This window comes from Pimephales promelas, chromosome 8 (genome assembly GCF_988280905.1).
Source record: "Pimephales promelas chromosome 8, fPimPro1.hap1.1, whole genome shotgun sequence".
Classification (NCBI taxonomy): domain Eukaryota; kingdom Metazoa; phylum Chordata; class Actinopteri; order Cypriniformes; family Leuciscidae; genus Pimephales; species Pimephales promelas.
Genome location: NC_142776.1, coordinates 36439702 through 36452154, shown reverse-complemented (window position 1 = coordinate 36452154; position 12453 = coordinate 36439702). Strand labels below are relative to the sequence as shown.

Sequence of the window (12453 nt, the reverse complement as noted above, 5' to 3'; positions counted from 1 at the left end):
TGGGCGAAAAATTAAGTTTCTCCGATCTTCTCAAAACTCTGCATTCTGATAGAGGGCCATGAGACTTAGACCTGAGTGCAAAAATGGAGGCTCTAGACCCTTCCAGAGCTGAGATATCGAAACTCAAATTTTCGACCCGAAAAAAAAAACGACAGTGTTACCCCTTACGTTTTTTTGGGGGGGGGCGAAAAATTAAGTATCCCCAATCTTCTCGAAACTCTGGATTCTGATAGAGGGCACTGAGACTTACACCTGAGCGCAAAAATGGAGGCTCTAGACCCTTCCAGAGCTGAGATATCGAAACTCAAAATTTCGACCCGAAAAAAAAAACGACAGTGGTACCCCTTTCGTTTTTTTTTTTCGGGCGAAAAATTTAGTTTCTCCGATATTCTCAAAACTCTGCATTCTGACAGAGGGCCATGAGACTACGACCTGAGTGCAAAAATGGAGGCTCTAGACCCTTCCAGAGCTGAGATATCAAAACTCAAAATTTCGACCCAAAAAAAAAACGACAGTGGTACCCCTTTCGGGGTTTTTTTCAGGCGAAAAATTAAGTTTCTCCGATCTTCTCAAAACTCTGCATTCTGATAGAGGGCCATGAGACTTAGACCTGTGTGCAAAAATGGAGGCTATAGACCCTTCCAGAGCTGAGATATCGAAACTCAAAATTTTGACCCGAAAAAAAAATGACAGTGGTACCCCTTTCGTTTTTTTTTTTTCGGGCGAAAAATTTAGTTTCTCCGATGTTCTCAAAACTCAGCATTCTGATAGAGGGCCATGAGACTTAGACCTGAGTGCAAAAATTGTGGCTCTAGACCCTTCCAGAGCTGAGATATCGAAACTCAAAATTTCGACCCGAAAAAAAAACGACAGTGGTACGTACCCCTTTCGTTTTTTTTTTCTGGGCGAAAAATTAAGTTTCTCCGATCTTCTCAAAACTCTGCATTCTGATAGAGGGCCATGAGACTTAGACCTGAGTGCAAAAATGGAGGCTCTAGACCCTTCCAGAGCTGAGATATCGAAACTCAAATTTTCGACCCGAAAAAAAAAACGACAGTGTTACCCCTTACGTTTTTTTTTTGGGGGGCGAAAAATTAAGTATCCCCAATCTTCTCGAAACTCTGGATTCTGATAGAGGGCACTGAGACTTACACCTGAGCGCAAAAATGGAGGCTCTAGACCCTTCCAGAGCTGAGATATCGAAACTCAAAATTTCGACCCGAAAAAAAAAACGACAGTGGTACCCCTTTCGTTTTTTTTTTTCGGGCGAAAAATTTAGTTTCTCCGATATTCTCAAAACTCTGCATTCTGACAGAGGGCCATGAGACTACGACCTGAGTGCAAAAATGGAGGCTCTAGACCCTTCCAGAGCTGAGATATCAAAACTCAAAATTTCGACCCAAAAAAAAAACGACAGTGGTACCCCTTTCGGGGTTTTTTTCAGGCGAAAAATTAAGTTTCTCCGATCTTCTCAAAACTCTGCATTCTGATAGAGGGCCATGAGACTTAGACCTGTGTGCAAAAATGGAGGCTATAGACCCTTCCAGAGCTGAGATATCGAAACTCAAAATTTTGACCTGAAAAAAAAATGACAGTGGTACCCCTTTCGTTTTTTTTTTTCGGGCGAAAAATTTAGTTTCTCCGATGTTCTCAAAACTCAGCATTCTGATAGAGGGCCATGAGACTTAGACCTGAGTGCAAAAATTGTGGCTCTAGACCCTTCCAGAGCTGAGATATCGAAACTCAAATTTTCGACCCGGAAAAAAAAACCGACAGTGGTACCCCTTTCGTTTTTTTTTTTCTGGGCGAAAAATTAAGTTTCTCCGATCTTCTCAAAACTCAGCATTCTGATAGAGGGCCATGAGACTTAGACCTGAGTGCAAAAATGGAGGCTCTAGACCCTTCCAGAGCTGAGATATCGAAACTCAAAATTTCGACCCGAAAAAAAAAAACGACAGTGTTACCCCTTACGGTTTTTTTTGGGGGGCGAAAAATTAAGTATCCCCAATCTTCTCGAAACTCTGGATTCTGATAGAGGGCACTGAGACTTACACCTGAGCGCAAAAATGGAGGCTCTAGACCCTTCCAGAGCTGAGATATCGAAACTCAAAATTTCGACCCGAAAAAAAAAAAGACAGTGGTACCCCTTTCGTTTTTATTTTTTTTCGGGCGAAAAATTAAGTTTCTCCGATCTTCTCAAAACTCTGCATTCTGACAGAGGGCCATGAGACTTTGACCTGAGTGCAAAAATGGAGGCTCTAGACCCTTCCAGAGCTGAGATATCAAAACTCAAAATTTCGACCCGAAAAAAAAACGACAGTGGTACCCAGAAGTTAAAAAAAGGGGGCTGACATGTGATGTCCATTGTAATGGACACAGGGTCTGAATGGGTTAACCAGTCGGGATCGAATGGAAAACTTTATTTAAAGGGATAGTTCACCTAAAAATGAAAACTTTGTCCTCAAGTTATTCCAAACTTTATGAGTTTCTATCTTCAGCTGAACACAAAATAAGATATTTTGAAGAATGTTGGTAACCAGTTTCTGGTCCCCATTGACATCAACAATTTATATATTTCTCATCCTATGGAAGTCGACTGTTTGGTTGCCGACATTCTTCAAAATATCTTCTTTTCTGTTCTGCAGAAGAAAGAAATAACTTAAGGGTGAGCAAACGATGACATCATTTTTAATTTGGGGTGAACGATCTCTTTAAAACTGCTACATATTAAGTATTAATTATAAAGATGAATACTTTCTTAGTTTACTCTGAACTCTTTTGTTATTCCATTTTATTTTGCACTACTGATATTTCACTTTATTTTTTAATATGACTTATTTTTATTCAGTTTATTTTACATTGCACAATTTATCAAAGGTATTCTGCACACGTTGGCAATAAAAAAGTACAGTTTTTGTCCTAATAAAAGCATACTAAAATTTAAATAATTTGGGTGATACTTTTAGTATCTCTTCTGAATAAAGCGTATTATTCTAAAAAGAAAAATATAACAAATCATAGAATTATGTGTTTTTTTTATTGCACACCTTATATTGCTTCAAAATAAATAAATAAAAATCAGGAAAGGTGCAACAAACATATAAAGTTTGATAGTTTTAAACATGACTGCAGGCTCATATTTGCTTTACAGTACGACCATATTATCGTGCATTATATTACACACTCCTCTATTATCCAGATTCAGCTATAAGACACGTCAAGTCACCTTCATTTATAAAGCGCTTTTTACAATACAGATTGTTTCTATGTAGCTTTACAGTGATTACAGTAACAGGACAATAACACATCCTAGCTACTCTCAGACTTTGGCAGTGGTGTTTGGAGGAGCCCTACTGGCACAACAGGGTAACTGCAATCTGTCAATATTAGTTTAGGTCAAAAAAGCACGAAAGGTTTGAAAAAGCAATATTGCAATAACACTTGAAGAAAATCATATAAATCCCCCCTTCTTTTGGTACTTTTCATGTACGTACATGGAATTAAGTCAAATGAATGCTATTGACTCCCATCTCTGGACTGATTTTCCCATGGACTCGTCCATCATGGCTGTCTGAGATATTATTAGCAGGAGCATTTATATCTGCCTGCTGCTCTCGACCAATCACCCTCCTCCAAATCTTCCTGTACTCCTTCTTAATCTTAGGGATTTTGAAGGCATACACTACAGGGTTAACCATCGAGTTGCCATGAGAAAGGAGAATGCCGAAGTATAAAGCTATGGACGGTACATGTATATTCTGGTTATAGTATGTGATGGCTTGTATCAAGTGTAACGGCAGCCAGCAAACAACAAAAAGAGCCAAAACCAAAACCAGAGATCTGGCCAGTTTCTGTTCCTTTTGGTTATATTCACCAGTTTCAGCCGCCACACCTGCTCTCCCCCTCGACTGTCTCATTTTAAGAAAGATATAGCCATACAAAGTAATCATGACTGCCAGCAGAGGAAGAAAACAACACTCATAGATGAAGTGGACCAGGTATGAATCAGGAATGACAGCAATGAATTGACAGTCTATGGAGGTGGAATTGTAATGTGCCAGTGTGTCATGGTTGTACCATCCAAACATCGGTAAGAAGCTCAGTACGGACGCCAGTATCCAGCACACAGCGGCGATGATCCAGGTGCGCTTCTTAGTGACTGTAGAATTGTACCTGCCAGAGAGAAATATTTCTTTAAATTAAAGATCTTTGAAAGGTGCAGTTAGTGATTTCTGAGAAACACTGTTGATATTTGAAATCAAGCCAAACAAACACGCCCCTCCCTTTATTGCTCCGAAGAATATATACAAGCAAGAGTTGGTTGTTATTCGCCAGCAGCTCCAGACAAACAATGCCACTTAAAGCTGTATTACTACAGATAACATTATAGCAACAGCATATCTTGGTTCTGTGAAATAGGTCTCTCCAGCGCTGGAAAAAGCTTTTCTAATTTTACAGACTTTTGCCGGAAGTACCTTTTTTTGGCATGATCGCATCACAGGAACTATGAACGATTTTAGTTCTAGGAACTCCTTTTAGGGGAACTAAATCAGCTCCTACTCCAGAGTTGGGTCTAAACCAGCACTATAGAAACGACCAGTGACATTAGTGGCCGCTGATTGGCCAAACGCACGTGAAACACCAGCGTCCGCCATTAAATGAAAAAAGCCGTGTACACACACAGATTATAGCCTATATATATTTACTCCACAAAATAATTCTATGAACGTGGAAACAGTGAGTTGCATACGTTGCAAACAGCATACGTTGAGTAACATTGGTTTTGGATTTCACAGAACCAAGATATGCTGTTGCTATAATGTTAGCTGTAGTAACAGGATAGTTTTAAGTTAACATCTCAACCTGCTAAGGAGAAAATCCAATGCAACTTTGAGGGGACCAAGTGAAACATGATAATGTATTTCTGCTCAGGTAGCGAGTTAGCTATCAACCACATGGCAAACGCTAATACTTTTTCATATACAGCTTACTTTAATTGTATAAAAGTTCTATCTAATAAAGTACTAGACAGGATTGTTAAACAGATAAATAATGAAGATGGAGAATGGGAGCTCTGTGTGATCAGGCAAAATAAAAGTCACAACAAGAAGCGCAGATTACGTCGCTAAAGGTGGGAATGCAACTGCAGGGAACCACCCTGTTGGCTAGTTCATATAACTAACTAGTGCAAAAGCCTGTTTTCATGCAAGTCCTAAAGCTCTTTGATCATATTTTTATCCATTGATATTCCTCTAAGATTTTCTCTTTTGTAATGTCTCATTCATCTCTCTTTCTACAGTCTTTCTTCAAATCTCCCTCTTGCTCACTCTCTCTCCTATCATGTAACCCTTGTAAGAAAAAATTATGTGGACGTCGAAGATCTCAAAAATTAAGTTTATCACAGCATAGCAGTGTCATGGTACAGGAAGCACCTTGGATTCACCGGCGTCAGAAATGAACCACGAAATAATCTCAGCTGAAACATTTTATACTGTATTACATTCGTCTTCCCCCTCAGCATGTAAATGAAGCTCTGTCTTAAATGTAAATTGAGAATAACAAATTTGTCTTTCCCCTCAGCATGGAGGTGAAGCTCTGTCTTAAAGACCCCCTCCGATGAAAATTTTTTTTTCTAGGTGTTAACATGTTCTTGTGTCAATTTTCTAATGTTAGAGGGCGTTTCTTGAGAAAAATAAGCTCAAACTTTACTCAGCATTTCTGAGTATTTCTACATTCAAATGGCTCATGGCTGTGAATCAGTAGCAGACGCTAAAATGCCGGCTAAAATAGATTGGAGTTGTGACGTATTAACTCCACTGGGTGGGGCCACAAGCTCATACTCTTTACATACTTTTTACAAACAAGCACGTAGATAATGTATAATATACTGTAACAGTAGTTAATTCATGTATAATATATAATAAAACACACCACAGATGCACAATATAGAAAAGAGACGGACAGGGACAATATGGAACTTAATTATTTTTCAGATAATGTTTTATTTTGTTGTTTAATGCCTATAAATATAAAACAATATACATTCAGACGCAGTCAATAATAAGAAACTAATGTATTTCATGCGAGATACCAGCGGTCAAGTGACAAAAGAACAACTCATACCCGAAGACTCGAGAGATGAACTAATCATTTCTCTTTCCGGTGTTGTCCCTAATTTCGACCCCCTGCCAAATTATTACCCCCCTCGTTGAAGTCAGTACCTGATTGCCTAATCCCAACCCCGCCCCTAATCTTAACCCCTCCCCCACAACTAATCCTAAACCTACCAATACTAGGGGGGTAATAATTTGGCGGGGGTCGAAATTCGGCACAACACCGGTACTGACAGCATAACCTCTATGGGACTCGCGGGTCTGCAGCTGGATATATCTCATGGGACTGACAGGGAGAACGAAAGACTCGGACGCGGCTGAACCCGAACTCGAGCCTCGAAATATGAACTAAATCATTACTCTTTCCGGTCCTTCTGTATCACACACGGCATGGCCCAGCAGACAGATCAGAGTCAGACACTGACGAGTCGACAGCTAACGTATCGAGACACGAGAGGAGGAGAACAAACCTGATAAATATGAAGATGCAAAGGAAAGAATGTCTCAGATCAGGAGGTGAAGTGAACTAACGTTAACAGAATCAGACTGCAATGGGCTCTATGCACGGCGTTATTTCCGGTGAAGGTTTAAGGATGCTCGATAACTTCCGCCGATCAATGCGATACCGATAATTTTGAATTTTATACTCCATGGTGGTTATACTAAAGAAACGTTAGTCACAAAAACAGACAAAACAGACATCCCTCATTGTGTTTATGCTTCTTTTTAAAATTATATTAAATAAACATAACTATATATAAACTTACATCTAAACGTATGAAAGTTTCGTTTCAAAGATTATTTTTGACAGTAAATTTTGAAGACTGCCATAATCCCGTTTTCCTTGGTTTTCCTACGCTTTAATCTCCCCAACCGGAAACTGACGAGCATCCTTGCGTCAAATGCGGAACTTATGCGTGCATATAGCCCATAGCCTGAACTTAAGACTCAACAACTAATAAATTAATACAACATTTGAGTTGCTTATTGAGAATGAGGAGTTGACGTCATTGTACAGAGCCCCTCCCCTCTCCGCCATGTTGGTAGGATTCCCACGGCAAAATAGTATTGTTTACGTGTGTTTTTAGCTTGGTAGTAGAGGAGTTTCTTGCAATACCGCACTGTTTTACCATGCCTGGAAGTAACTGCGTTAAAAAACTCCAGTAACTCACACGAGACATATGGAAAACATAGGAACAATGGAATACAGTTTTTGGGGTTACCGAAATGGACAGAGCATCAGGGAGTCTCTGGCCTGACAGGCGAGGAGACCCGCCGGATTGCTTGGTTGGCTGATGCCTTTATTATACGATTTTCACTGTTTGCTGTGCCTTAACGACAGTGTTGTGCAAGTTACTTCCAAACTGTAATACATTAGGTATTACTTGTTACTGTTATTTAAAAGTAATTCATTACCCTACAATATTACTGTCTCAGAATTGTAATGCGTTACATTACTCATGTATTACTTTTGAGTTACTTTCACCAAAATAACTAAGTAGAACTTAACATTGGGGCTGTAACGATATGCAATATGAAACCGAAATCGTGATTCGCCACACGACTCAGATCCACGAACCTACAGAATCGCGACACACCTCTTCCAACTCCAGCGTTATTCTCCTTACCGTCCATATCAAATGCTGCCTTATCTTTAAATTAGGCTATTAGTATTATTTGAAGTTAACATTATAAAATACGTAGACCTACACCACACAACTAGTTGAGGATAAATTATTTAAAATTGGGGAAGTCCAGCATTATGGACATGACATTTGCAGTCAAAACTTGAAATAAAAATTCTCAGAAAATACATGTATTGAAACGTATATAGGCTACTTCCTTAAAGGACTCCAGACATTAGACAAATATCAGTCTATGTTTTATTTTTAATATTAGGGAAAAGACACACATTCATGCGTGACAAAAAAAATAGGAGGCAAAATATATTTTTTGTAATTCTGTTAATTACACTGCGCAAATCGGATGAGGAAGGGTTTGCTCTCCAGTCTCCATAGAACTTAAAATATTCATTTTATTTTAGTTTTCTTAGAAGATTTATCTAAGAAATTTATCTTTCTATTTATGAGGAAAAAACAATGTTACATGCGCGACCACTCTGAACCGGCACTAAAAGACTGCTTTAAAACTTTCACATAGTCTGTTGCCTTTAAGAAGTAAAAGCAGACAATACACTGTAATACAACTGTAATACAAGCCTCACCGAACATGTAACGAGTAAAATATTACTGAAAATTGATTAGTAATGCCTTACACTACTGCGTTACAGCAAAAAGTAATATGTTACTGTAATGTATTACTTTTGTAATGCGTTACTCCCAACACTGCTTAACGAACATACGCAAAAGTGTTGTTTGAGTGCCTAGTTCATTACTTTTTTATTTCATTGAAATAAATGTTTGAAACAACTTGATATGACTTAACAGTATTTATTGAGAACTGAAATATATGTATATTTGGACAATATAAGTTTCATGAACAACATAAGTAATAATAATAAAATAATAATACTGTTATTAGTGCAAAAGAACAAATATCTTGATGCTGCTTCTCCAAATACAGCTGTTTTGCGCTTTGTGTGAGTTTGTTCCTGTAAGGTCCCTTTTCTTTCGCCTTATCTTTTTGCATTACTTTCTTCCTTTTTTCTCGTATTCTTAGATCCGTCTGTCCTGCCAAAATAATAAATGCGCGAAAATAATAAATGCGCGAAAATTAAAGAGCTCTGGAATGTTTAGTCGTGTCTCTGTGGGGTTCTAAAGGCGTTGCCGCTGGTAACCGATAGCGTCTCCTACCATCATGGCCGACCGGCTCAGACCCCGCCCAAATCGGCACGTGACTCCTCATTCTCAATAATTTGTAAGTAAGCTAGTGGGAGAGACAGAGGAGAGCTCTCAGCAACGGGGAGGGGGAGGGTCGTCTCAGTGTCAACGGCTCCGCCCACAACCCAGAGGCGAATTGCTAATGAGCTACTGCCGCTCTGCTGAAGTGAAGTCTCATAAAACGGCACAGGTTTTGTGATTTTGGCTAAAAATGGCATAATCATATTTTAAAGACCACTGGGAATGTTTATAAAATAGATCAAAATATAATCGGAGGGGGACTTTAAATATAAATTGAGGATAACAACAAAAAATGGTTGCCCTTTGTGCCCACATCTTTGATATTCTTTCAAATAAGAACGACCAAATGTTAAGTGATAGCATTTATTTGAAGTCCCTGTAATTGTTCTCGATTGCCTGCTTCCGCTCCCACACCATAGGTGATAACCGTAACTCTGTGATACTATTTACATATTACTGAGAATGGAAGGAATTGTCTCTTATAAGTGAAGTAACATTTACATATATATATATATATATATATATATTGGAGTGGAAGTTTGATCGGAGCAGACTATAACTTCTTACTCTCTACTGCTGATTGGCTACAACTATGACAACTAAGCATACCTAAACTGCATTACATTAATTTAAAGATAAACCAAAAGATGTTTGTGTTCTCAACAAGCTTGACGTTCATTAAAGCCATTCAAAATCATCTGTAGGCTGACTCACCTGAATGGGATACCAACCCGCAGGCAACGATCCACAGCAATGGCCAGAAGGGTGAGCACTGATGTTTGTAGCGGGACGATCAGGACACAGCTGATGAACAGACAGGCATGGAAAGGGATCTTCACGCGGGCGTCTACAACCACAGCCAGAGGAATGGCCACGGCCCCAACCAGGAAATCTGCCATCGCCAGAGACACGATCAAGCAGAAAGGGGTTTGGTTCAGGGCTCCGCTCCTCCACACGGCCCAGATCACCAGCACGTTGCCCAGACAGCATCCCACAGCGATGAGCACTTCAAGAGAGATGTAAATCATCCCTCCACTTAATGCCATTTTGGTTACAGAACTGGAAACAGGACCTTGAGAGTGTTACAAATAGCTGTTTAAGTAAAGGGGATATACAGAGGCTATATTTATTCTCTGCAGAAAACTTTCACACCTACAGATCTCTTCCGGAAAAAGACAAATTTTGTTGTTGTGGATGTTTATACTGCTTTCTTTTTCCTTTAACCTTAAAGGGTTAGTTCACCCAAAAATGAAAATTAAGTCATTAATTACTCACCCCCATGCTGTACCAACCCCGTAAGACCTTCGTTCATCTTCGGAACACAAATGAAGATATTTTTGATTAAATTTGAGAGCTGTATAACTACCACATTGGCTCCTAAGGGACTGCCTCTTGACGGCCCAGAAAGTCAATGAAGAAAATGTTTAAATATCCCAAGTGACTACCGTGGCTCAACTATATGTTTATCAAGCGACGAGAATACTTTTTGTGCGAAAAAACAAACAAAAATAACGAGTTTATTCGACTATTTCTTTTCTTCCTTGTAGGCCAGAACGAGACTTCCTTATAGATTTCCACGACGCATGCGCGAGATTTGCGATCTAAGCTGGTGTAAGCAGATCGCAAATCTCGCGCATGCGTCGTGGAAATCTAAGGAATTCTCGTTCTGGCCTACAAGGAAGAAAAGAAATAGTCGAATAAACTCGTTATTTTTGTTTGTTTTTTCGCACAAAAAGTATTCACGTATTCACATTTCACAAGATGTAAACAACACTGGTCCAGAAACACTTCCTGCTTCAGTTTGTAACTGTTTTCTTTATTTCACATGTAAAGAAAACATCTTAAAGATGTTTGTTTAACTTTTTGATTCAGTTTTAAATGTTCTGTCGGTTGTATTTTATCCCAGCTTTTATGTAGTGTTAAAAAACTGAAACAGGAAGTGCTTCTGGACCAGTGTTGTTTACATCTTGTGAAATGGTCTATATAGGGTCAGACTGGTGATATGCTGCTGACTGGCTATAGACTGGTCAGACTGCTGATATTTCACACAAAAAACTGAACTTAATTTGATGCTTTGTTGAGCAAGATGAGCCGTTTTTATCAGACTCGTCATTATGGTGGTGTGGAGGACTCCCGCGTCAGCAGCGGGGACGCGGTCAGCCTCGTCCTCGATCACGAGCCCATGCAGGTGAGCAGAGCTCGGCTTTCCCTGGAGAAGAGAGAAAAGCGGAGATCCCAAGGACTTTGTTTATCAAAGCCAAATAATAAAGATCGTTTACAAAAATCAATCCCGATAGTAACTATGAGGCTACCCACACACAAAACACCAAGGCTTTACTGGACTCTGTAATGCTTTATTAGCCGGTTGTCCTGCATCCTCAATAAACAAGCTACAGTTAGTACAAAATGCAGCTGCTAGAGTTCTTACTAGGTCAAGAAAATATGATCATATAACACCGATTTTATCATCTCTACACTGGTTACCTATTAAGTTCCGTATCAACTACAAAATACTACTACTAACCTATAAAGCCCTAAATGGTTTAGCTCCTATGTACTTAACGGACCTTCTTTCGCCCTACAATCCACTGCGTTCCTTAAGATCACTAAATTCAAGGCTTCTGGTCATTCCTAGGATATCTAAGTCCACTAAAGGAGGGAGGGCGTTCTCTCATTTAGCTCCAAAACTCTGGAATAGCCTTCCCGATACGCTGACACAGTTTAAAACTAGATTAAAGATGCATCTCTTTAGTCAAGCATTCACATAATGCTTACCTTTTAGTCCTCTGTTATGCCGTACCGGAACCGTTTGCCACTGAAACGCATTTCCACGACAGTGGAGCTCGACAGCCTTAGTCAAACGGGTCGGCGTGTATGGTTGGGTTGCGGAGAGTTTGGGTTGCAGAGAGTTTGTGAGATAGTGGTTTTCTAACACCGACTCCCGTATAATGGAAATCATTATGAACATCAGCTATGCTAATTATTTCCCATCTGCCTTTCTGCTGTTATCTCGGGACGCTTGTCCCGAGAAAAATGGCGTTCGTCAGGTCCAGTTTTGTATCCAGCCTCTCACAGGGATTTCGGATGCCCCAACGCCTGTGATGAGAAGACCAACGCCTGTGAAGAGACGACTCAACGCCGGCGATATGTTATGGCGGCGTTTTATATATAAAAAATATTTATATTTAATTTTTATATATAAACAATATGAATGTTAGCCAGAGGAGAACTGGCCCCCGACTGAGCCTGGGTTCTCCCAAGATTTTTTTTTTCTCCATCCCCTCTGATGGAGTTTTGGTTCCTTGCCACTGTTGCCCTGCTTTGGCTTGCTCAGTTGGGGATATTTAATATTTAACAATATTATTGATCTGTGTTGTACTACTTTCATGTTATCACTGTGAAGCTGCTTTGATACAATCTGTATTGTGAAAAGCGCTATATAAATAAATGTGACTTGACTTGACTCTGGGGCTGAAGGT

At 39.6% G+C, this 12453-nt stretch overlaps 1 protein-coding gene across 1 annotated transcript; it reads right to left on the bottom strand.

The window, feature by feature from the left end:
- Positions 1–3018: 3018 nt before the first annotated feature.
- adora3a.1 (adenosine A3 receptor a.1) lies at positions 3019–10537 on the bottom strand. The gene is made up of 2 exons (XM_039691934.2): positions 9689–10537; positions 3019–4173 (listed from the first exon to the last, which is right to left on the bottom strand). The coding sequence occupies exons 1-2, from the start codon at positions 10018–10020 to the stop codon at positions 3501–3503; spliced, it is 1005 nt and encodes a 334-aa protein (XP_039547868.2). The 5' UTR covers positions 10021–10537; the 3' UTR covers positions 3019–3500.
- Positions 10538–12453: the final 1916 nt, after the last annotated feature.